This window comes from Acyrthosiphon pisum, chromosome X (assembly GCF_005508785.2).
Source record: "Acyrthosiphon pisum isolate AL4f chromosome X, pea_aphid_22Mar2018_4r6ur, whole genome shotgun sequence".
In the NCBI taxonomy this organism is placed as follows: domain Eukaryota; kingdom Metazoa; phylum Arthropoda; class Insecta; order Hemiptera; family Aphididae; genus Acyrthosiphon; species Acyrthosiphon pisum.
In genome coordinates, this window is record NC_042493.1 from 9,941,001 (window position 1) to 9,968,999 (window position 27,999).

At 28.9% G+C, this 27,999-nt stretch overlaps 2 protein-coding genes across 2 annotated transcripts in view; both read left to right on the forward strand.

Moving 5' to 3' along the window:
* The window catches only part of LOC100569933 (amyloid protein-binding protein 2-like), a 20,146-nt gene extending 6,672 nt beyond the window's left edge, over window positions 1–13,474 (forward strand). The window contains exons 2-13 of the mRNA XM_016800705.2: window positions 6,269–6,409; window positions 6,479–6,643; window positions 8,374–8,481; window positions 8,556–8,679; window positions 8,739–8,874; window positions 8,950–9,121; window positions 9,183–9,437; window positions 10,250–10,368; window positions 10,434–10,591; window positions 12,663–12,850; window positions 12,926–13,091; window positions 13,181–13,474. Coding sequence (XP_016656194.1) covers window positions 6,275–6,409; window positions 6,479–6,643; window positions 8,374–8,481; window positions 8,556–8,679; window positions 8,739–8,874; window positions 8,950–9,121; window positions 9,183–9,437; window positions 10,250–10,368; window positions 10,434–10,591; window positions 12,663–12,850; window positions 12,926–13,091; window positions 13,181–13,434 — 1,980 coding nt within the window. The 5' untranslated portion in view covers window positions 6,269–6,274 and the 3' untranslated portion in view covers window positions 13,435–13,474. The remainder of the gene's footprint in view (window positions 1–6,268; window positions 6,410–6,478; window positions 6,644–8,373; window positions 8,482–8,555; window positions 8,680–8,738; window positions 8,875–8,949; window positions 9,122–9,182; window positions 9,438–10,249; window positions 10,369–10,433; window positions 10,592–12,662; window positions 12,851–12,925; window positions 13,092–13,180) is intronic.
* Window positions 13,475–20,653: 7,179 nt separating this feature from the next.
* Window positions 20,654–21,264, forward strand: LOC115033273. Its single transcript, XM_029485563.1, has one exon. It carries the CDS (start codon window positions 20,833–20,835, stop codon window positions 21,262–21,264), a length of 432 nt encoding a protein of 143 aa, XP_029341423.1. The 5' UTR covers window positions 20,654–20,832.
* Window positions 21,265–27,999: the final 6,735 nt, after the last annotated feature.

A 27,999-nucleotide genomic window follows, 5' to 3' on the forward strand; every position in this document is an offset into this window, starting at 1 on the left:
AATTTCACTGAATGTTTATATTAGCATTTTATATATACGATAAATTTTTGAAAATAATTTGACTCTTTTTGAGCTGTTTACAGACATTTTCAGTTTTCAATTTTTTTAGTTTTTTTTTCTATAAATATCAATAAAGTTTTATCTATTGGGCCAAAAAGTGTAAAAAATTAATACAAATCTCCTGATAAATTGTTACAATAGCAGTTGAAAAATATTAAAAATACATTGGCACAATTTTTTTTATAAGCATTTGAAGTTAAAATGTTGACAAAATTTATCAAATTTAAAATTGAATAATTATTTTGTAGTTAAAAATTTGTAAAATGTTCAACTTTTATATTTAAGGATTGAAAATTTAAAACAAGATTCCACGTAAATATTTAATTCTGTTGCCAAAAATTTTAAGAAACACATAAGCACAGTTTATTTTTATAGTAATTTTAATTTCAAATTTGGACGAAATTACATATTAAAAAACCTAGACTAACTATTGTAGTTATTTTGTTGTGATTGTAATGATTGTATAATATTATTTGTGGGTACTTGAAACTTCTAAAATATACTATTATATATCTATGATAGTACCACGGTTTGTTGTTGATGTATAACGCGTTACCTAATGGATATTGTGATATGATTAATTTGGAATTTATTATTAATACCTATTATAGGTCAATTCTTTTTAATACTATAGATAAGTATACCTATAATAGGTATGTCTAATACCTAGACTGACAAACCGGCTCCACTCAGAATCGTTTTTCTTATACAGTGATATTATATCATTGAATTCAAATTTAGACTATCCATTATACAGTGACCCACTTGTAACCTACTGTACAGCAGAGCGACATCCACTTACCCACCTTTTTAATATTACTACTACGCATTATATTGACATATTATTAACCACTGCCCTATCCGCAATTACTATGACACTATGTACCTACCTACAAACTACTATACTATACGACTCAGAGGGGGGTGATTGGGGTAATCCCAATCTCGTCCCATATTTAATTTTTTACGTTATTACTTTAAGGGTAAATATAGGAATTTGTTTAATTTTAATTTTATCGTTCCGTATGAGACCGTGAAAAGTAACATACCTATGCATGTACCTTAATAAATACTTTAAAAATTACTTATTATATATCAAAAGTAATGTTTTTAACTTTATCCATATAATGGGTGCTCTTTTTCCCCCATCCTCTCTGTTATCTTGATCTGGATCCGCCCCTGATATGACTGTAGTTTATTGTTCGATTATATTTAATATTGTTTAGGCTGTTGAAAGCGAACCATTTTTATGGGGTTGGATTTTGGCAATATTCTATATACATCGTGAGTGATGTACTGATGTGCAGTGGCGTTGCCAGGATTTTTTTCGGGGAGGGGGGGGGGGCTGATCAACTTTTACACTTTTATACATTAAATACATACTAGCACAGATAGATAGCTGAAAAGTGTTAATACTTAAAGGTACAGTGGCGTGCTCAGGAGAGGGCTAGTTAGAGGTTATATCCCCCCTATTGACTTTTTTTGCCGACCTACAGAAAACCACTTATTAGTTATTACAACTGTTTAGAGTCATTCATTTTTTATTAATTATTAATTTTATTCGTTGAGTCAACAAGCTTGAAATTTAATACGAGGCTCTTAATATATTCTTACAATAACAATTGAAAAATATATAAATACAGTCACAATTTTTTTTTTTAGAAGCATTTTGATCAATTACGAAAAAAATCACGTAAATGTGAAAATTATTTAGTTAGAAAGTTAGAATTCATAAAAAATCGTATTTTTAAATCTAACTATCTAAGATTTGATAATTTAATACAAGATTCTTCATAAGATTGTCTACCTTTATAAAAAAAAAAAATGTTTACCGGAAAGTCAAATTAAATTTTTATGAGCGTTTGAAGTTCAAATTTTAACAGCATTGGATATTCAATCGATTTCTCATGTAGCGATTATCTTATACTGTATTTTTTTTTATATAATATACAACAATACATTTTTATTTATTTACACAGCCCTTAATATATTTTTACAATAGCAGTTAAAAAATATTAAAAATACATATGCACAATTTTTTTTATAAATATTTAAAGTTTTAATTTCGACAAAAATTCTCAAACTTATAATTTAAAATGCGGGTAAGTGAATGTCACTCTGCTGTATAGTAGGTTACAAGTGGGTCAATGTATAATGGATTGTATTAAACTTGTATCCAGGATAAAAAATAAATAAAAACCATTGTAAAACCATTAGCTTCTAAAATGATTTAGTAGGTAAAAATGTACCTATATATATTAATAACAACAATATAAATATATTATACAGTATCCTAGGCTGCCAAATTGTCTCTGCTCAGAACCGTTTTTTTCACACAAGATATATATCATTGAATTTAAATTTACTGTCATCTAATTGTAGATTACTGTACAGCAAAACGACTTCCACTTTTCTGCTTTCTTATGTTTAATTTTTTTTTTTAAATGGTGTCCCCCTATTTAAAATTCCTGGGCACGCCACTGTGTAGGTAGTACATTTTTAAATATTTTCAATACAGTTTAAGACTTTGAGCAACTATTATAGACCATTAAAATAACTTTTACATTTTCTTAACATTTCGGTGGGGGGGGGGGAGAAGGCTGCAGCCCCCTCAGCCCCCGCCCCTCTGGCTACGCCACTGCTGATGTGTGAATGTGCATGAGTTCCCCGAACGCTTTATATAATTAAAGATTAACTACGGCTAAGATTCTTGTAAATCCGAACGTCATGCGTGCAGTCACACGTCACTATATTATATACCTATTTAGTGATCAAAAAAGTATCAACATAAAAGTCCCAAGCAGATGAAAAATTCACCCAGTACCAAAAGCCCGATTTTTATTTCGAAAACATATTTGAATTCCGTATTTAATTTCTAGGTTATGTAGGAAGTAGATTTTCGATTGTTTCATTATAGTATAGTACCAATTTATATTTCTTATTTTTTCAAAATTCGTCTTTACAAAAAAAAAAAATTTCATCATTTTCTTCACAACCTAGAAAAGAGAATAAGGAAATTAAATATTTTTTCAAAATTAAAATTAGATTTCTAGAAGTATATTTTTTTCTCCACTTATTTGTCTAAATGCAAATAAAAAACTACCCGCTTTCAACATTTAACAGACTTAAACTTTTATCATTCATTTTATCGTTATAATAATATAATAGTCTTGACGGTGTAGATGGTCGTGTAGTGACCAATGAGTAGGTGCACTGTATCTGATAAACACAACGACCAGTTAAATATAAGATATGAAGATATCTAGGGAGAGTCGTAGGACCGCAAATAACGTAGGGCTTAGTCTTTCAAAAATGTCCATAGCCCCCCCCCCCCTCTTAAAATTGTCTACATTTTATTTTAAGCTTGCTCAATATTATCAACGTATGGCTTTAGCCCCCCCCGCCAAATCCCAAACGCTATTTGTGCCTAAGATAGGGTTCTATTTTTCGATGATGGGGGGGAGGGGGGCTAAAAAGAGTAAGTCAACATTTGATATCTGTTACCTTAACTAGGTTATTGTCGTAGCCAGGTGGGCACTGGGGGCACGTGCCCCTACCCCTGAAATCTTTATTTGGTTTGTTTTATATCTCCTATATTACATGTTTGATAAAAATTAAAATTTAAGGCTGTTGAAAGCAAACCATTTTTAAGGGGTCAGATTTAGGAAATAATATAATATATACATCGTTAGCGCTGTAACTGTGTATATTGACTGATCATTAGTATGCGTGAGTTCCCCGAACACTTTATGTAATCTGTAATTATTATTATTATTATTATTATCTGTATATATAAAACAGTAAGCTGATTGACTACTATCAACGCACAGCTCAAACCATTGGACGAATCGGGCTGAAATTTGTCATACAATTATTTTATTTATGATGTAGGCGTCCGCTAAGAAAGGATTTTCGGAAATTCAATCCCTAAAGGGGAAAATAAGGGGTTGTAAGAATACAACAGTGGTGTCATCTATCAAGCAATATCTAAATTAATTATCTATACAATATTGGTTTTAAAATACAAAACGTATACGTACTTGATATATGGAAAATTGGTTCCTTTAATGATCTAGATGAGTAATAACAAAAGATTTTCTGATATTCATATTTTAAAGAGTTGGTCAAACAGAGATGTTAAGATTCACGATGGAAATTGATACTTTTTTTTGTTTATTAATGGTTGCCTTTGGTTGCAGATTATATATACGAATTATTTCACAAAGCTAGGTACAATTCCGCCGATTTGTCCGTAAAAATGAAATGAAATAAATTAAAATAAAATAACCCACAAAATAATATATTAATATATTAAATAGTACTCTTAAAAATTCGGGATGATCAATTATGACTTCAATACTATTTTAGATACACATTTTTATCAACTACAAAGATATACTAATATAGTAATATAGGTTTTATTTTGTCACCTACCCCGCTGTGTCCGCAATCTACCGCAAGTAGATTGCCTACCTGATAAATGATATTATACTGTTCACATTACCATAACTCATAAGCTAGTCTCACGGACAACGCCACGCGAGATAGCTAAAAATAAAAATATAATATGATTTTATACAGCAAATTATACCCAAAAGGAGTTAATTAATCAATATTTTATATCAACAATGTTATACATTACTCCATTATTCATTATATGCGTATTAAAGGATGCCTATTTAAAATTATAATGAATATTAGTTCTATTTAATTATTTATTTTTGTTATTTTTGTTAACAATGAGACTAATCTTTATGCCCCTTCGCCCTCTCCCCCCGTTGAGAACGCTCCTGAGTTCAGTAGTGTCGTATGTACCTTTATTCATTTTTTTTTTATTTTGTAATAGGTATGTGGTATGATAGAAGAAGAATGGGCTGAGAGAATGGTCAAACGACTAATGTTGGCTGCATCTCCTTCAGTCTCCTCATGTAGGTAGTCGTCTGATTGTAACTTCGGCTAATTGAAATGAATGAGATTGAGACGCTCCATTAATATTCAAATTAAAAAAAAATAATAATAAATAAATATTATTCTCAACTCCTATAACCTAAAGCTACCATTAATAAACAAAAATGTCTATCGTAAATCTCAAAATCCCTGTTTTAGTATCTACTGGGGGTGATCAATTCCCTTTTTAAATTAGCCTATAACACTCACAAAGAAGGTGTCTTTCTATTGGTGAAAGAATCTTCAAAATCGGTTCAGTAGTTCCAGGGATTGCTTTCGACAACGGTAACTAACGACTCCTCTTTATATAATAGTATAGAATAGATAAATCAATAATAAATTATTATAGACCAATTAATTTCGCGGGAGATGAGTGAAAGGGTAAGCCCCTACCACCCCACAGTGAAAACACCATGTAACCATCCAATGACACACCCACTTAACACTACCACCCTCTAATCTCTCTTCCATGCTACCACCCTACCATCATCGAAAATAATCAATAATCTGCGACGCGGACCGCGTACACTGTTCGTCACCATGGCATCGAGATACCGTGTTTGTCGAGTGTAGAGCACTAAATAATAAATATATAGTATATTGTTCTATGATAGTATAGTGCCTTATCGAGTGGCTTCAACGTTAAAAACCAAAGACATTATATAACGATATAGACTGATCGTAGAGAGAGAAGCTTGGGAAAACACAGTTGTTAGAAAAAGATAGCATAGGTACGTCTTGGAAGACTACTATCATTATAATAATAATTATTATACACGACTATTGGCCTTTTCTTTCCATCTCTTTTTTTATTTATAATCATTTTTGCTCTAGACACTGTTTAGCATTGTATGTGGTGCACACTCCGTATATTATTAAAATTTAAAATACTTTTGCATCAACCCACTGGCGATCAACGCGTTGTTACTTGTTGTATCACTTACTTATTGACTTAGTCTTGAGAACGTGCTCTTCTTTTTTGAAACCAGCAAAATATTTTGACAAACTTATAAGTTAAACCTATCACTATACGATTTTTTAACATCAAACTCCCAAACTAGGTATGTAAATTGTAAGTACGGTGCTAGCGGAATAATAATTATTTGTTTCACTAGGTATCGGTAATTGAATACTGTAGGTAGGTAATAATAACATTATAATACATTATACTGACTATATTATTTTGATACTATAGGTAGTATATTAGAAACCTACTAAATATTTTTTATAGCAATATTGTTGAAATATTTTTATTCTCTAGATCAATATGAATACCTCGAATACCATTGAGACACTTTTAAGTTTATCATTGAATCAGTTATGCCAGACCATGAATGAAGATACACTGCAGTATGTGTTGAAATCGTCAACTCCATCAATCTGTATACAAATCATTTGGAAGGTTAGAAATGATTTTGTACGTGCATGAAATCATACTTCGCCAAAAGTAAACATGTACATTTTTTTATAGGTCTTAGGTTTTGATGAATATGCTGCTCATTTGTTCAATCCGAGGTTTAATCCAGTAGAATTAGGATACGAAATTGCTCAAATGGATTTAGAATCTCCACAAGGTTTTATATCTGCTGAACTATTCGATCAAGAGATTTTTGAACACTTTGCCACTAAACAACAGGTACTTATCTTTTATATGTTTTTCTTCATAATACCATGGTACGAAGGGGGAGATGAGGGGAATAGATTAATAGAACAACACAGTTGTTTGAAAATTGCTGTTACCAATCTAATATATTTTATTACATGATAACTTGAAGTTTAGTTATTAACTGAATAATTAATATTTTAATATTTTAAACCGACTACTTTCAGATAAAAAAACAAATCATCTACATTTAGACCATAGATAGTTTTTTCATGATAGATACTGCCAGGAAGTCTGGTTTTTAAACATTACAAATTGCCAAAAAACATAAATAGCTATAACATGCAATGCAATTTATTATTTAGAACATTTTTCCTCATTGATTAAAAATAAAAAGTAGAAATAAAAAAATCATGTTACAAAAGTACATTCAATTCCAAAGAATATGTTAAATATTGACTTAAAATATAAGGTTAATATTATACTAAGTAACATTATTTTTCCAATTAACTTAATGTATTTTAAATTGTATTAAAATAAAATGTATTTTATCAAATTTAAATAGCTATTTTCCATAAACGTAAATATTTTACAATTTGTGTACATATTTTCATACAAAAATAATACAAACATAGATACTAAACAAAATAATCAGTCATCTTTTTTTGTTTTTTCAAGGCTCGAGCTTCTTGAGAGGCAATATTCCATATTTTACAAAAGTTAAAGAAAAGTTTTTTTGATGATGACAGATAACAGAGAGTAACGGTTAAAAGAGTGACAGTTAATCAAATGTCTACTGTACTTTGAAATTGAATATTGATCATTTTTATCATATATAATATATAATATATATTATATACCTATAGATAGGATAGGCAACTCAATGCTACGAGAGGCCCAATTTTAAATGTGTGAAAATCTAGCGGGCCAGAGAACAAAAAAAGGAAAAAAAATACCTCATATTAACTATAGCCCTATAAATAATATAATATTATTTACATTTAATAGTTCAATACAAGAATTTATATCTATGTTTTCCGATAAGCATTATACGGATTTCAATAATTTTATAAATATGATAAAATAAAATACAGAAAAATCTTAAAATTTTTTATTTTTATAAACTAAATTGAAATGTTGCACGAGTTAGTGAAAAATGATACGCGGGCCATTTTTGCCTATTCCTGATATATAGTATGCTGTTTTTTGATATAACAATTTAAAAAAGTGTGTGGTTTTTTGATTCAATGGTATATTTATGTGTCCGATCGATGTCCAGTGATTGGTTTTTATTTTGACATAGTAAAATGTTTGTCACGTCATTTTTGTACCCGTGTACCATTTTTCACTAACCCGTGCTACATTTCTATTTAGCTTATACAAATATAAAATGTTAAGATTTTTCTGTATTTTATTTAATCATATTTATAAAATTATTAAAATCCATATTATAATGTTTGTCGGACGTAGATATAAATTCTTATCTAGTATTGAACTATTAAATGTAAATAAAATTATATTATTTATAGGGATATATTTAACAATTAACATTAGGTTTTTATTTTTTTGCTTTCTATGTTCTCTGGACCGCTAGATTTCTACACATTTAATTGGTCCTCTAGCAGCATTGAGTTGCCCATCTCTGCTATAGATGATATTAAAATCTTACCTATTTTTTACATATATATTATGTAATTTATCAAAAATAATTTTGGAATTAATATTTAAACCTTATCATTAAAAAATTTTTCTTTTTCTTATAGATTATATTTGTTGATCGTTTCAATTGTTCTAGTCTTTTTGACCACCGATTATTTTTTAAATTGGTAAGGGAAACCAGCTTACGAAATCATCTATTTTTTTTATTTCGGGTAATATTTAACAAAATTCCTAGTAATTTATACAACTTCAGTCTTAAGATAATACTTAAAAATGTGTTTTATAGATTTGTATTCAGATTAGAGGTTTTGATTTCCCATCAAACTTTGCTCAAGAATGGGTAAATATGGAAAAACCAGATAGCAATGAAGGCATGTGTCTTCCTGATATAGAAAATGGTCTTAAATTAGGTTTGTAAAAAAATAATTTTTATTTTTGAAATTTTATTAAAATTGTAATTTATACCTAGGGATTTTTCTTGGTGATGCTGGCTGGCTTAATGAAAGTGCCTTAGTCTTATCGCACACATATGAAATAATTACTACAAAATGGGTGTGCCATGATGAGATTGTAGAACTTTTTAAAACTCTCCAATGCTTGACCAAGTTAAAGAAAACCTTGAATTACAAATGATTTGCTTTTAAATAATAGTTGATTCAACAAAAACATATTTTTCCTAGGTGGTTATTAGTGGCATCAAACTACTATAATTTTGTTGAAGCAAAAGAAGTTCTACAAAATTTGATATACACTATCGACATCATTGAAGAACTAGAAGAAAGAACATTGTCTATATCATATTCATATTTAGCTGTTTCACAATACTATTATGTATTACTGGAATTTGATAAGGTTTGTTCCTTGTTTCAGAGACATCTAGATTTTTATTTTTATATTAAATCTGGTTATTTAGGCTTGGTCTTGGGCAGTTAAAGCTATGCATGAACTTCACATGGCTAGTAGAAAATTGAAAATTTTGATCCTGAGTCATTCCATTAGGCTTTGTTCTGCATTGGGCAAATTAATCACAGGACAGAAGTTAAGAAAACAATTAAATGCATTAAACGAAGATATAACTGATGGTTACATGTATCATGATTTCTTATTGAGTTACGCATACTACTTCTCCAATTTAAATACTCCAGATGATAATATTAACTGGTTCTATGTAAGAATTGTTTGTGGTACCTAAAATAATGATTGATTAAATTTGTTACGAGGACGCTACACAGACATTTGTTGTCTCCGTCTTACAAGTGCCTAATATAGCACATTTTACGCTCAACCGATTACGTTTAGCTCTGTTATATTAAAATTTAGAGTGAATTATTACCCTCTTATAAAATGTAAAAGTAAGATTATTATATAGGACAAGGTGGTCCCTAGTGTTAGCTGGCCAATTTAAACTTTCATAAAAACACTGGAGGCCTCAAAAAAAAAATCTCCCAACACATAAATTCGGATTTGCTGTGGCTGCTATACACAATACATAAATATGTACGTAGCGAGCTGAATTTAATAACAGTTTTGGATAATATTTATTATATTATAGTCATTTTAGTTTTTTTTCTGTAAAATGTTATTTTTTTAATATAACTCTTCTAGGGGTAAGGGGTCAAAAAGGCTTCGAGGGCCGCAGGTTGGACTCCCCTGATCTAGGATATCTCATAGGCTTTTTATTATATTTTAATTTTAAAGTGAGCTATTAGTATTTTCAAATTGTAAATGTTTGTGCATCTTAAAATACTCATAACTCCCTTTAAAATTAAAATATAACAAAAAGCCCATGAGATGCCCTGCATAATAATGTTAGCATAACATATTGTAAGATTATTTAAATTCACTCTAATTTTTGAACTAACAGAACTAAATGTGATCTGCAGAGTGTGAAATTTGTTATGTAACGCACTTGCAAGATGAAGACAACCAATGTTTGTGTAGCGATCTCTTAATTATGTTAGCTTTATTACATATTTTAAGGGTTTGTTAACTACTGCACGGAATTTGTTTGGTTACTACAATTTAAATACAGCTATTATTTTAACCAATTATGCATTTGAGCGACATGAAAATGTTGAATTAGAAAGTGATGAATCTATGTAAGAAATACAAATTATAAGTACATTTGTTAAAATAAATTTAAACTTTATTTAACAATCCTCAGGCGGTGCATACTACAAGCCATATTCATCATGCAAAAAATTGGTGTACCAAATGACCACATGTTATTAATGAATGCTCATCTGATAAAATCATTATTAATACAAGAAATAATATTCGGATTAGGACAGCAAAACGCTATTATTTACTTTAACACAAGAGGTTTGTTCATTTATTTATTTTTTGTTTGTATTTTATTTATTTATTTAATATCCTCAGATGCTTAAATGTAAAATAATAACTGAAATGCAAAATCTTCAAAATGTATTATTTACATGGTTATGTATTTCGTACTTAGAAGTTAAAACTATATTGACTAATTTAAATTATTTTACACAGATAATTAAAGTTGAAAATATAATATGTGGTCCTTAAGACTTTATTAATTGAAATTAGGTTTAAATATATCATTAAATGGTTTATTTATTTTAAAATTATTACGACCAATTGAAATAAAAAATTGGGGATCAGCTCAAACCATGTAAGATTATACTCTATTCTCTGTAAGTTTACCCACTTTTTTTTTGCACATAGAGTATGGTGAAAATGTGACAGTAAACTTCACTTCATATGCAACGTAGTGTTTCGAGGCGTGAAACTGTAAAACTTCTATGAACAGCATTGTCACAATGTTTTCACCATACTTCAAAATCAAAAAGTGGGTAAACTTACGGGGAGTAGTATTTTAATCTACCTTACACTAGCAGCAGCGCAATAACTATTCCCATTATCAGTTTAAATAGAAAAAAAAATAGAAAATAATTTAATAGTGACGGAAAAGGTACTGTGAATCTTATGTGACCTGTATATATGAATGATTTGGGATAGATCATAGATACTAAATACATAATATCTACAATAGATAAAACTTCAAATAATTAGATTGTTAAAATCCCAAAAGTAACTTTTTAAACTAACAATTCTAAGAGCCTGTGCCGTGTTTAATATTAAAGTAAAGAATAAAAAGCAAAGTTATGTATAATGTCTTATTTACTGAGTACTTCTGTTGACCCAAAAACCCATCAAAACTTTTAATGTTAAGGTTCATGCTATTCTCAAAACTAATTTAATTTAGCTAGTAGTTGATAAATGGACCATATATATTATATATATTATTTAATTGATCCAAATTAAAACTAATAAATAATTATTTTGTGCAGATTTCAATGATTTTAAGCATGTTGATTCGCAAAAATTGATTATTTAAAATTTATGATTTTAATTTTCTAATAAGAAAAAGAGCTTAAAAAGTGTTTCTATCAATTTAATAACTATACTTAACTCTATGACGTGTTAATAGCTAGGAATGGTAAAAATTGTTCTTATATAATTTATTGGAATTACCAAGAAACTATAAACTCTATAATCAACTCCTAATGTTTAAATGTAGATTATAGTATAGTCATGAGATAAAATGTACATTTGATTGATTTAGGTATATAGGTTTATTTGTGCATATTATTATTTATTAGTCAGTTAAAGAAATTTATTGGTATTGTCTAGTTTAGTGAGGTTCTCAAACTATGGTATGCGAAATGCTATAATATGGTGGTTGTACAAACAATTGATAAACAAATATTTTTATTAATGTTTGTAATGGACTTGATACTATAAAATCATCTCTATAGATTGCTCACTGCAGTACAAAATATGCTTCACTTAATCTACTAGCGATCCTGGTGTTATCATTCAGAACTGACTAGGCGGCCAGATTATAAGATACGTCGCCTAGTCAATTCTGGATAATAACACCAGGATGACTAGTTGATTAAGTGTAGCATATTATGTACCATAGTGAGCATGGCGTAGCATAGTATCTATAGTATTCATAAGCAATGCTAATACTTACTAAACTTTTTTAAAGTTCTATGTTTTTATTTTTAGTCATAAGTAGTACATAACTGATAGGTAACACACAGTGGTATGTGAAAATAAAAGTTTGAGAACATCTGACCAAGCCCTTAGGAGAGGAAAATATAAATCACAATATACTTACCTATATGTTAGCAATTATAGTTGAATTATTAGAGTATATTATATTACAATAATTAGTTATTAGTAGACCAGTTAGTTTTTTATTATTTTTGAAAAACTTCAAGAAAATATTCACATTATTGATAAGATACTTTAAATAGTTCACATAGCATTGTTTGGATATTTTATAATATTAAATATATTAATTGTGTTTGGAATGGTTTTTAAGAATTAAAATTCATTGTTTTAAATTGTATAGATGGTACAGAAGGAATAAACGAAAATGAAACGATAAATCAGATGAAGCAGTTACTTGTTGAAATAGTTGAGGTTGCCTGTATTAATACATTACATGTTGCTTCACATCGACTTGGAGAAAACAACCTGCTTACAGCAAAAACATATAGTTTTCTAGCTTCCATTTATCTTCTTCAGGAGAAATATACTGTAATATTTAAAATTTTGTTCTCTTAACTACTCAATTTTTTATACTAATGACAACAATACTGTTAATGTTTATAGGAATCTGAAGAAATGTGTTTAAAAGAGATTGAAATCATAAAATCAATTTTAGGAACAAACAATGCACAATTTGCTAATTCTATAGGACACTTGGCTCATTTATACACACATTACCTACATAAATTTCAAGAGTCTGAACTACTTTTATTGCAAACAATTAACATTTGTAAGTTACAACAATTTAATCGATATCATATAATTGTTAAAAAGTATCAAATTGTATTATAAAGAACCAAATTATTTTAATATGCCTAGATGAAAATATCACTGATGGACCAATCTATGAGTTACGGGCTAGTATAGAAGAATTGATTTACACTTATAAAGAATTTAACAATTTGGAGAGGTTAAATTATTACATTAATTATTTGGCAACTTTTGATGCTACATTTCAAAATTGGTGTCATTGTGCGTGGCAATCTGAAATATCTGAGGAAAACTGTACAAAGATCGATTTAAGTTTGGAAAAGTTTAAATGCATATTAAATGGATGCAGTTGTGGCCAGTAATAAATTTAAGTAGAAAAATAATTTTAAAAATTAAGTTGAATAATATTATAATTATTATAATGATGAAAAATTTTTTACTTTTCCAAATATAATGGAAATATTTTTTATTTAATGAAACTTTAATAAGAGCAAACTCCATCCAGTGATATTATCTAGCACAGTGATTAAGACCTATTTAATAACAATCTTTTATTTTAATCACTTGTAATCTGAATTTGGGTTCTCATTTATTTTATAGTGATTAAATATAAGGTTGGGTTAGACTAGAACTATGTTTAAAATTTTTAAATCTCCAACTTTTGAGTATAACATAAATTAAAATAATTTTTTTTTTTTAATAAATATAAATAATAAAAATTATAAAGTGTGCGGCTTTTGGATATAACAATTTTTAAAAGTGTGCGGTTTCGTCCTGTATTTTATCACTTATCTACGGTTTTTGGAGTCAACGATTATATTACAAACTGTAAATGTAGTTATTTTGTTTAAAAAATAAAAAATAAAGAAATTATAAATGAATAAATAGTTTTGAAAAACAATAATGTTTATAATTTTAGACACTTTTTTTACTGAATTTTGTATAGATTTAATATTTTATCTTATAATTTAGACAAGTTAAATTATAAGCAAGCAACAATTTATTTACAATTTGGCAATTTATTGATTTTGTCATATGACTATATTAAGTACTATACATACTATAGTCGAGAGGATGAAAAGTGGCCGCTGATACGCGCGCTTCTGGTGGTGAATTGTTAAGATAATTTCGCAAAATAAAGCAAGTGCATTTTAAATGTATTAGATATAGATACAATTTCCTAATACAAATGTATTAGAATGATGTTATATATTATGAGGTTTAGAGCCCCTGTTTTTGAAGAAAACAAAAGGTTGCTAACACATCACCAGCTGCCACTTTTCAGTCTCCCAACTATAGCATAGGGATTTTATTTTAAATTTTAAATTTTTCTAAAATATGATAAATTATTATGTAAGATAAATAATAAATTGGTTTCACTGATTAACAATAAAACAATGCTTTGTCATGTTTTTTACATTATTTTTAAAATGTCCACTTTTTTTAAACATATTTAGTGAATCCATTAATTAGAATACTGAAAACTGTAATATTGTAAATTTGTCAATTTATTTCATCTAGGGTTCCGTCACTGAACAGCCTCCTTCCTCATATATTATACTATCATGCAAATATTCCCCATATCATATTATCCTATTTGCTAATTGTACATATGCTACAGATTATAAATTCTCTATTTTAATAATAATAAAAAAATAAATGATTTCATCAATATTGGTGTGATGAACTAATCAATGAAGTTTCATTATTGAAAATTATGAACAATTTTTAGATTCTGAGCGGAGGGATGAATGTATTGATTTTACAATACCTAATGTGTGTTTTTTTTTTAATTTTTTTAATTTTTAAATTATTTTTTTATTTTTGTGTCTGTCATCACCTTTTAAGACAGTAAAAATGCTTGGATTTTCTTCAACAGTGTCTTTTCTGATAGGAAAATGAATCTAAGTCAAAAGTAAAAATATCCAAGTAGTTTTCAAAAGCGACGCGAAAAACAAAAGAAAAATTAAGGAAAAATGGGAATTTTTACGCAAAATACATTTTCGAGAAAATCGATACTGGTTTTTAGTGAATACCGAAGGTACATTAAATTTTGACTGAATGTTTATATTAGCATTTTCTATACACCATAATATTTTCCAAAATATATTCTGACTTATTTTGAGCTGTTTACGGACATTTTTAGTTTCCATTTTTTTTAGTTTTTTCTATTAATATCAATAAAATTGTATTTGTTGGTTAAAAAAGCTTGACAATTTAATAGTAGCTCCTACTATATTGTTTCAATAAAAAAAATTAAAAATCCATATTCACAATTTTTTTTATTAGCATCTAAAGTTAAAATATTGACAAAATACGTAAAAATGACGAAAATTTGAAAATTATTTTAAGTTAGAAATTCATGAAAAATGTTCTTTTTAAATCTAAGATTTGAAAATTTAATACAAGATTCCTCATAAGTTTGTCTACCATCATCATAAAAAAAAAAAAAATGTTAACAATAAAGTCAAATTATATTTTTATGAGGGTTTGAAATTCATATTTTTACAACATTTGATATTCACCCGATTTCACATGTATCGATTTTATTTTGTTTGTAGTTAAAAAACGAATGACTGTAGATACTTGAAAATTACGTCTAGTTTATTGTTAATATAGTTAACTAGTTTAGATATTCATTTCTAAATTCTGAGCGGAGTGATGAATGTATTAATTTATCAATGATGTGGGCAGTGGCGTATTTTCAATAATTTTTTGGAGAGGTTTTAAAATTTTAAGAAGTCATATAATAAAGCTTATTTGTTTCATCTTACTTTGAAATAAGGAATAACAAGAGATAGAATGAATACAAACAATATCATTTTAAAACTGAAAAAATGTCACAATTTTAGTAAAATTAATTTTTAGGATAATTACATCAATTAGAATATCAGTTAATTTGTCAAATAAAATAATGAAATAATTTTAATACAATAATGTCATCTTTAACTTTACATGTTCCTTCATTTTTAAATTTTAAATTGAAAAAGGTAAACGTGTTTTCTTTTTCGCCAATTCTTCAATTACCTTTGTTGGTGTAATTTTATCTTATGAATTTATAGATAACATAGCTAACCCGTATAGTCTTCCCTAAAATAATAAAAAAAATATAGATAATTATTATACTGTTATCTAACTATTTATACTCATACTTTATATAAATAAATAAATAGGTACCTCTGAAATAGAATTTCTAAGATAAGTGTTTATCCTCTTCAAGTTTGAAAAAGTTCTCTCATTTGACGAAGAAGAAGGGACCGGAAGTGTAGCCAAAATGTGGAAAAGTTTAAAAATGTTTGGGTAAATAGATATGTTACATAAAGTTAAAGCCTCCAAAGCATTTTTTGGTTTATGATTTGTTTGCATAAGTTTTCTTTCTCATAACTTGTAATCTGATTCAAATATTATGTTAGAAGATCCGTTTTCCTGTAAATCTTCAATATATGTATCTGAAAGATTCTTATAAGAGTATAGGTCCGTGCAATAGACTGAACCGTGTTTGGACGGTTCACGAAGAACATTATAAACCGAGGGAAATAATATTTTGGTGTCAGGTCCGTGCAATAGACTGAACCGTGTTAGGACGGTTCACAAAAAAATTATAAACCGAGGGGGGGGGGGCTAACCCTAGCCAGTCCACCTCTGTGTAAGGCTAAATATTAAATGTACACACAAGCGCAACTCGGGGGGCCCAAAACTAGTAATAACTTAGTCTCCCAAAATAAATTATAACATTTTTTTTTTTAAATACTAATAAACGTTTTAAAATTCAACTATAATTCTTATTTTTCTAATTTTATATAAGTTTATAATTATTTTATATTGTCTATGATAAAATAATATATATTAAATCATTAGCTGCATGCTATTGTATTTGTTTTTAACTTTTTAAGGAAACCATTTATGTTACCATAACAGGTAGGTGATATATTATAGCATCGTTAAAATATAGAAAAATATACTTGTTAAAATGATTTTGATCACTTTATATTATCAGGGATGGACCACTGCAGCGGTCCGCGTACTATTTTTAACTGGCCCGAGCTAGTACTTCAAAATGTACATCCAATTTTGTGTTGTTAACTCAAATATATATATTAGAGTGATTTGACCTATTATTTTATAGGTTTCAATATTTTATTCTTATATACCTACCGATTTACATTAATAAATAATGAGCTACACACCTACTGAAATAAATGTGAAAAATAGTTCAAAATAATTATTATTTAAAATTTTATACAGACGTATACCATAAGGAAACGTTTGGTTATACGAATAATCACATATAGCGTTTTTCAACTTTTTGCTACTTCGATTACGGGTGAAATAATAGTCGTACGTACTTCAAACATTGAGCCTTTTTGAATCCTCGTACACCAAAAGACCAGAATCTTGAATTTTGTAATGATCAAACGAAAACTCAAAATCCAAAATACACTTAACTACGTAACTTTCGAAGTACGAAAAACACATGAAAAATCATAACTTCCGAACCAAAAGTCGGATAACATCTATCTCGGTACCAATCGATACGGTGCAAAGTCCTCTATAACATCCGACACAAAAACGGCTCGCCGCAACCAAAATCTAAGTGTCCGCGCCAAAAACCCCAAAAACGCACATTTTGAACTTTCGAAGTCCCAAAAGACGAATAAAAACGGCTTCTATGGTCTCGACACACGACGCAGAATTTGATCACCGACCACCAAAATATACAAATCTCGAATTTCAGAAACGTCGTACAAAAACTAAACCTTTTCCAAAATACACCTAAGGGGGGGAGTCGAGGACCCCCGACTCCGGGAGTACGTTTTAGAAAGGCCTAAACCGAAACGTTTGGGAACTTAAAAGTATAATATTATTAAAATGGAATATACAGGCAAAATACGTTTTCCGACAAAATATACGGTTCAAATAAAATGATTTCCAATATATTATTTTTCCAAAAGAATAGGTACGGTTCCGGTGAAATATTATTCCAACAAAATACGGTTTTGACCAAATACGCTGTTCTAACAGAATATGCTTATGACAAAATATTTTTCCAATAAAATACGGTTCCGATCAAATATATTCTAACTTTTTATGCGCCTCCCCCATCCAGTCCTATGTTTTATTATTTCGATTAATACGATTTTATATTAATACGGATCCACGTGCACATTTATAATATACTCAAAAATGTTGTCCTGATTCATACAGTCCTGGCAATATTTTCCTAATTGATACCGTTCCTGAAAAATACGGTTCTGCGTTATTATTTTACTGTTCTATATTTTCCTTAGTTAATATATTGTACGATTTTATATTAATACGGATCCACGTGTATAATATACTCAAAAATGTTGTCCTGATTCATACAGTCCTGGCAATATTTTCTTAATTGATACCGTTCCTGAAAAATACGGTTCTGCGTTATTATTTTACTGTTCTATATTTTCCTTAGTTAATATATTGTTTAGAAAAATATCATTCCTTTATTATACCATTCTTTTGAAATATATATAGCCCCGGCCTTAAGTGTCATAGATTTGACTCCAGTTCACAACTCAGTAGGTATAGGCAGGTAGGTTAGGCGGCAGTATAGATGACCCGGGGATCGTAGGTTCGATCCCGTCGAGATCAGAATTAAATTGCGGCGGCCGTGTTAGATTGAATTTTTTTCTGTGTTTTTTGTTCGTTATTTCAACCAATACAACCGTCTCAACACCGAATTTGCACTTTAGTGGAACGGTCAACAAATAGGCTGTACAACCATCTCAACACCGAATTTGCACTTTAGTGGAACGGTCAATAAATGAACCTTAAGGCCCCCATACACGGTCAGTCTTGAATGACAATCAACGTGATTGACATTCATGACTGACCGTATATGTGTATGACTGATAATGACTGACAGTCAAATTTTATGACTGATGAAATTCAAACATGTTTGAATTTTTATCATCACTCAAGATGATTGACATTCATGATTGACCGTGTATGTCTATGAATGTACAAATTATCAGTCGATCTAGTCGAATTGTGTGGAGCAGTCGAGTCTTGTTTGTCTTTTTTTGTCGTAAATTTTGTGTATCTTCGTAGAAAAATGGCGAATAAGGTAAACAATGAGGAATTTTGGCGCGAATTCATATGTTTGTACCGTAGTTTACTCGCTACGTGGAAAGTTAAGAGTGATTTGTACAAAAATAGAATTTTGAAAGAAGACTGTTATGTACAATTAACAAATAAATTAAAAGAAATTGATCCGACTGCTGACATAAATACAACAAAAAAAAAAATTAATACATTGAGGTCTAATTATCGTCGTGAATTAAAAAAAGTTGAAGCTAGCAAAAAGTCAGGTGCAGGTATCGACGATGTATACTTGCCGTCGGTTTGGTACTTTAAAGAGTTGGAATTTTTACGTGATCATGAAATTCAAATTTCTGGAACATCTACAATGGATGAAGATGGTGAAGAATAATTTTTGAATACGACGACGCAGCAGTCGCAAGACATAACGTTGGAAAACGCAGTACGTAATAATATAATGTTATATGTTATTTATTTTATAATATTTATAGTTTTTACTTCAAATTCAAAATAGTATGTCTACAATACAATCTCAAAATAAACATAGTTATTAAGTCTAATCTTATCTTAGTTTACGATAAAAAATAATACATGTATTATTATATGTATAATAAATATAGAGTATACATAATGCGTAAAAAAAAATATAACATATTTAAGTATATACTTGAGTTTATTTTTATACTCTGTTAAAAAAAATAATAATAGTTAAAAATTGAATTAACAAAAATAATCAAAATAGTTAAATATTATTTTCGGATAAATTTTCTTTCCATTGGACAGCTCCAGCATTATTGAAATAATCACAAAACTTGACTCTTATTTCTTTAGCCGTCATAGGTGCATTTCTTCCTTGGTTAGGTTGTAGTTTACATAATCGTTGATTTACACTTTTCCAACTTCCTGGTTCTATAATTCCTGTATTCGTATTTTCAGTATCAAAACTTTCATTTAAAAATATTTCCATTTTATTTTTTCGTAGAAAATTATGTAAATGGCAGCAGGTACGAACAATTGTTGCGGTTTTTTCAGGATTTAAATTAATTGTTCTTAGAAGTATACGAAACCGCGATGCTAATATCCCAAAAGTATTTTCTATAATTCTACGTGCCCTGGATAGTCTGTAGTTAAAAATACGTTTATCTCTACTTAAATTCCTTTGTGGATATGGTTTCATCAAATTATTTGAAAGCGGAAATGCATCATCTGCCACAAAAACATATGGCAATTTGCAATTGAATCCTGGTAAATAATCAGGCTCTGGAATCTTGATTTTTTTTTCTTGAAAATTCTTATAAAAAGATGAATTTGAAAACACTCCTCCATCTGATACACGACCATTAGCACCAATGTCCACCATAATAAATTCGTAATTTGCGTTGGCAATGGCCATTAGAACAATACTAAAAGTGTGTTTGTAGTTGAAATAATACGAGCCCGATTCTTGTGGTTTAATTATTTCGATATGTTTACCGTCAATCGCACCCAGGCAATGATCAAAATTCCATTTTGTACCGAAATCATCAGATACGACTTTCCACTCTTCTTCTGAAGCAGGAATCTAAATAAAAAAATAAAGAATGTAATAAAATAATTAATATGAATATATTTTATTAATAAAACTATTATTTATTTTCTAGGAAAAAATTGATGAAACCACGTCACGTCATGAACCATTAAAAATGAAAAGGAAAATAGTAAATGCTGAAGAAAAAAAGAACGAATTGCTAGAATTAGCTTGTATGCGACTGCAAAAATCTACATCAGACAACGATATTTTAGCTAAGTCTTGGAGTATTGAATTAGATAAGCTTGACCCAGAACAACATCTATTTGCTCAAAAAGCGATCAACGACATACTTTTTGAGGCTCGTTTAAAAACACTACATCGTAATTCGATAAAAATTAATCATACATGCACGTGTTCTGGTACTTCAACACCAATTTATTCACGGGGTACACCAACACCAATTTATTTACCAGGAAATTCAAATTCATCACAAACCATTTTCGCACCAGTTCTACAGCAGACTCCAGACATTACACCCTTTGGAGACACATACACAACATACGGTGAACTTCTTTCAGACCCTCAGTACTCAAATTCAAATTAAATATAAATTTAAAATACTAAAAAATTAATGGATTTTTTTTTTAATTTTCAGGGTTTTTCAATTATAAATAACATTTTTAAATAAGTACTAATTTGTTACTATTAAAATTTGTTTGGATACATTTTTTCTATGAATTAAAAAAATTACTTACATTTATGTTATCTTTCAGTACAGTAGTTATAGCTTGACATGTTTCTATAATAATTTTTCCAAGTGTTTGTGGAGCGATTGCAGTTATAAATTTAAGTTCTTCGAAATTAACTCCAGTCGCTAAATACCGCAGTGTGCATGACAAACGCTGGGCCGGTGATATAGGTTCTCTCATATTAGTATACTGCTTTTGTATATATGGTGTAACTAACTCCAACAATTTTGAAAATGTCACATGGTCCATACGAAGATAGTTTTTGTAATCAGAAGGAGATGACAGCTGCAGTTCTTTTAGAAGGTTATGATCAGAGAATCAGTTTTTTTTCGTCAACCATTCTTTAACCCAGAATCTTTTCTTTCTCTTTTTGGGTTTCATTGCATCATCACACGCGAGATAAATGGCAATACCAATAAGTGCATCTTCATCCATTTTAATAAATTGACAAACTCAAAAATATTTATAAAAATACGTATAAATAAATATAGGTATATAAAAAAATTAATTAAATGTACACAGCACAAAACAATACAAAACAGCACGAATAAGTACACTTTTGAACTGACAAAAAAATGAACGATTGTCATTCTTGATTGATTGTGTATGGAAGTTATCAATCGTCAGTCAATGATTAGTCTCGACTGTCAATCACGTTGATTGTCATTCAAGACTGACCGTGTATGGGGGCCTTTACAACCGTCCCAACACTGAATTCGCACTTTGGTGGAACTCGGTGCACTCCATGTTAAATCCGGTATGCATTTCACTGATTAGACCGTGTTTGGAACGAGATTTGAACGTAGTGCAGAACCGCAATTTTATAGATGATTGTAAACCGTGTATGAACCTATAAACCTTTAAATTGTTACTCGGGTATAAAGTCTTCGAGGTGACCTTTTTCTTGAAACAAAGAGTCGAAATTCGACAAAGTTACTTGATGGTTTATGAACGTATTGTCTAACTCACTAATAAATTTATCCAAATAAGGAATAAATATTGATGCTTTGTAAAATTGCTCTGGTGAACTTGCTGGAACGTTATTTCTGTGAATTTGTCTGTTTGATAGTCTAGGCATTTTATTTTCAATATTAAAACTTTCAGCTAATATTTTTACTTGTCCAAATATATCTTTCAAAATTTCTTCAGCATTTTTTCTGAAATCTTGTAACTCTTGTTTAGTATCATTGGCAAGTATTACTGCTACTTTTAAGTCAATAATTGGATTTTGTAACAATTTTGATAGAGGTAATCCTATACTAAATCCTTTATTTAACACGAACAGAGATACCAAAAATTCTAAATTTAATACAGCGTTTCTAAGAGTCCTTGTTTTACCCGATGTTTCACTATCAACCCATTTAGATATTATTTCTAATGATTCAATAATGTGATTATAAAGCTCTATAAAATCATTAACTGCATGAAATTTTTCGATCCATCTTGTTTCGCAACTTCTTTTTAATATTTTTTTTTTATGATATCTCGGAAGAACTTTCAATTTGATGATGTAAAACAGATTTTCTTTTTGGATAAATGAAAAAGTCACGTACCTAAAGTTGATAAGCAATCTCTTAATTCTGCTGCACTACACGATTTAGAAACTGCCAGGTTTAATGAATTGTGCTGAGCAATGTACGTATATTGCCAATGGGTGTATTTTTTATGAGTGCTTGAACTCCATTTAATTTACCTGACATGGATGCTGCTCCATCATATCCTTGGCCTCTTAAGTACTTAGTATCTATGCCATATTTTTGAAGATTATCAATAACTAGTTTGGCCAATCCCTTTCCCGTAACGTCGAATGTTGGCACAAATTTTAAAAATTCTTCGCGGAGTTCAAGATGGTTTATTTCAACATACCTTACACATAGAGACACTTGTTCTACCCCCGACACATCTGCTGTTTCGTCTGCTAAAACAGAAAAGCATTTTGATGCATTAAACCTTGAAACTATTTTATCAAGCAATACCTTATTGCACGCTTCAATAATTGGGTTCTGACTTGTAGCACTAGTATATTTGATTGTTCCAGGACCTTCTAAATATGATTTCAAATCATTATCACCTTGAACCCTGTAAAAATTTCTCTAAAATTGTCTTCATTGTTTATTTCGGAATCTGAACATGTTAAAATTTTTTCTGAATGTCGATGACCTCTAAGCGCTAAATTTTGACGGCCACACAAAATATAATTGCTTCGATTATAGGAACTATATTTTTATGATTTTTCATTACTTCTGTAGCTTTTCCAATGTAAATTTGTTTATCAATCGATAAAGTAGGATTTTTCACCATGTTTAAAAATCTATATGCATCAAACACACATTTTTTGTGATATTCGAGATTTGAGTGATTTTTAAAATACTGTAACGCATGTCTCCAATTATCATATTTTTTTATGACCAACGAGCCTAGTGACTGATTGTTAATCCCTCCAGATTATTTGGAAAAAGCTACGCAAAATGTACAGTACGCTCCGTTGTTAATAGCAGAATATACTAAACAAGAATAGCTAGAAAACCATTTAAATTGAAATTTTAAAAATCTTGGTGTTTTTTCTCTTCCAACAATAACTGCTTTTGTAGGAAAAGAAAAATTTTCATCGGGCATCCAGATTTTATTTAATACTTCTTGTATTTCATTTTGTGTAAATAAACACATAAAAACATACAGTTATAAGTACACATTTATCCAGATACAGACTACAGTATAAATATTAAAATAAAATAGTACCTAATACCTATACCTAATATTATAACTTGATTTATGTATATCAAACTTACTTCTGAATATTACAATACTGAACGAGATCTGAGGCAACAACGACAACAACAGCAAAAGAACAAGAAATGAAAATAATGCAACGAAAAGATACTATTCAGTATGAGCTTGCACACACGGGCGGCGACAAGAGTATAGGTAGAAATTCGCTAGACTAAACCGGTTTAAAATTATCCCACATTATCCCGCACCGGGATAATGAACCATGGTAAATGATATGGTGCAAACATCCCGGTGCATTATTTTTCACACCGGTTTAGTCTAGCGAATTTCTAGTAGGTCCTATCTGTCAATCGATTCTGGGTAACACAATATTTGCAAATAAGATAACGTAGCGATATTCCACACCAAAATAACCCAACAGTTTTAGTCGTTTTAGATATATTATAGTCTATCTACATCGTTAAATTATTAGAAAACCCGTAATAAAATATTTATTTAACATTTAGTAACTTTTTTTTTTGTTCTGTGGGGAGTTGAACCCCCCCCCCCCACCCCCCCCCGGAAAAATGCCGATGTATGGGGGTTTATTTTCTAAATATTTCGATTCGTTTTGAGTTATTTAAAGACATTTGAAATTTTCAAGTTCTCTAGTTTTTTGTTCTATAATTATTGTCAATAAAATTGAATTTGTTGGTTAGTCATTCTGAGTGTCTACGGTAATTCGTTTTTGAATTACACCAAAAAAATGAATTAAATTCACCTCCGGAACACCCTGCTACAAACGGAGGGCTATATGATATAAGCCGCATAGGTACAAAAATTGCATAACATTTTTAGAACATAAGCACCAATATAATATTATATACCTGTTATACCCAACATAATATGATAGAGGTGCCAAATGTGCAAAAATTACATATCATCTGCGCCAAAATTAATATTTTATATAGGTAAGTAGTTATTTAAAAATGTCGATCTTATAAAAAATTGTCAATAAATATAATAGAAATTTATAAATTGGTTGATTTTTTCGATCTTATAAAAAATTGTTAAAATATAATATAAAGTTCTAAATTTGTATATCTATTAACCGTGGCATACAGGTATATAGGATTTTGGTGATTTCTTACGATACGATTTTGGCGCTCTCGTGCGATAAAACTTTTTTTTTATCTCATTTTGGCGCTGATTTCTTCCACCGATCATAGAGTAAAATACATAATATTACTCTATGCCACCGATACGGTGCGGCTGAAAACGCAATTAAAACAATCAAGCATGCTTTATCGGATAATACAAATAAAAATGTCCTTCATATTAGGGGATTCGATACGAATGGATCATAGCAGGAAAAATGTCTCACTGTCCATGACGTCGTTATGCCGTATTGTCGTTTATCATTGTTGATAACAGTAGACAAGCATATTATACAAAATGCGTTTGCGGCATTTTTAAAAAAAGGTATTTGAATAGTAAGTTTTTTTTTCTGTCTAAATAAGAAATTATTTAGTAAAGGTTATAATGCATAATTTTGGTTTATCTATTTAAAACAATAGAAAGTACCAACTTTTAAAATAATAAAAAAATAATAAGTATGTTTAAAACAAGTTAAAACAAAAAACTGAAGACAGCAGTTTTTTATACTACCTATAGCTATAAGCAGAGGCGAACAGGCCAGGTGGGACAGTTAGAATAGCCTACAGCCTGGCTGAACCATGTAAATTTTAAGCTTTAAACTAAAATAAAATAATAATGATTATTAAAATAAATCTATGTAAAGGTATTATAAGTAATTTTTAATATGGAATGGTTATAAATGCAAGTTATCATTAATAAATAATAAAGAAAATGAAAAATTGTATTCAGCCTAGTTCAGTGGTACTTCTATTTAAAACTTAATATATTTATTTAAATTTTAGGGTGATCAAACAACTACAGCTGCAGAGAATTTATTGGTAATGTTTTTAATATTATTGACAACTAATTATATTGTTTTTAAATACCTACTTATTATTCCTTATTAAATATACTTAAAAAACAGTACCTAATTGCGGCTTGAATAGAGAGATGATACCTCTTCACTTTTATAAAAATATTTTTAAGTTCCTATTTTCTCTAATTATATGTACCCCTTATTCCCACTGGGCCGAACACCCTCTGTACGTATCTGGACCTTTACAATTTTCATTAATTAGAATTAAAGACAGTCGGAAAAAAACTATGTAATAAGTAATACCAGTGGCGGCTATCTTATGGTATATGTGCTGCTGAAGCAACATTTGGCGGGTGGTTGGATGTTGGGTGATTTTTTTTTTTATATTAATACCTACTGAGTCTTATTAGTGTAACATAATTAAAAACAAAACAATACTAAATACAAGTTCTAAATATACAGCATAGGTTGAATTAATTGTTATTAATTATAATGCCATTGTGTGTGTAAAATATAATCCTATTTATATCGGTACTTAAAAATTTCTTAAAATTACCCATGAATAATATTTTTAAATTACAATCAAATAATTAAATTGTTATTTTTCATTTAGCTATTTAATTTAATCCAAATTTTAACATTATAGCTTAAAAAAATGTTGTGTATGCAACTTTAATATTTTTAAATAGCTATAATAACAACTTACAAGGAATTTTGTTTTCAAGCCTTTTAACAAGTGAACATTTTTTTACTGACATTTATAATCATTTAATGTTTGTATTATAATTTAATTACATGCTATAGTATTTTTCTATTATATATATTATTTCTTTAATAGAAATATGGTTGTTTTAATGAAAAATAATTTTAATTTTATAACTAATTTATAAAAATGAAGATGTATGTTTTAAAATAGCTTAAAATTAGTTTAAATATTTTGAAATTGTATTGAGTGTAGACCATGATAGTTTAAGTTCCTGAGTAGGTAAAGTCTTGAGTTCCTACAATTAATACTTTATGAACAATAGAACCAATTTTGTTATTTTATGCATGAATATACATTTCATAAGAATTTGAACTTCAAACATTTGTAAACAATTCTTGAGGATTTACTCTTAATTTTTCTTTCCAATAATAACAGCAATCAGTATCTTGATCAAATAAAATCATAACAAAAATATTATTTATTTTGTAATACAAATTATTGAACTACACTTTATGATTATTTTATTTCATGTGTATACAGCAGTTGGTTGGTTTAGTTTAATACTAAATAGTATACCTATTAAAAATAACATTAAAAATTAATCTTTTATGTAAGAATGATCAAATGTTGGAGTTGAACTGACATTTAAAGTGTATTTTGTAATGTTTTTTAAAGATTGCCTTATATGTTTAGCTTCTGAAGATGATAGAGCAGGTTGATGGTTCTGCACTTTTTGTTTTGTCCAAAAGCGTGCCTGTGGCTCAATTTTTCTTTTTAATGTTTCATTGACTGGTTTTTTAAATCTTGTACCCTTGGATAGTGTTGAAATTATTTTATCACAATGCTTTATGACAAAGTCTTTATCCTCTTCATTTAAATTTGAACAATTATACATACCACACATAATTTCCATTTTATTTTTAATCTCACAGTCTTTTTTATTTATTTTATCTGTATCTGTCTGAATGAAACTATTGTCAATTACCAAATCATGTGAATATGGAACAATGATTTTTTTCATTTTGAGTCATAATCTTTAATTCTGTTTTAACACATGCATGAATATGTTTACATATATTTAAATAAATTATATTATTCATGCATGAACATTTGTAGGAATGTACACATATCTGACATTCTTCACATTGCAAAGCACAACCATTAAAAGATTGAAACTTTTCAACTTTGTATTGAACGAGTGTGATATCATTTTCAGAAATA

What these genes read in the sequence shown, in the direction of transcription:
- LOC115033273 (XM_029485563.1), top strand. Translation starts at nt 20,833, where the DNA reads ATGAAAAGGAAAATAGTAAATGCTGAAGAAAAAAAGAACGAATTGCTA.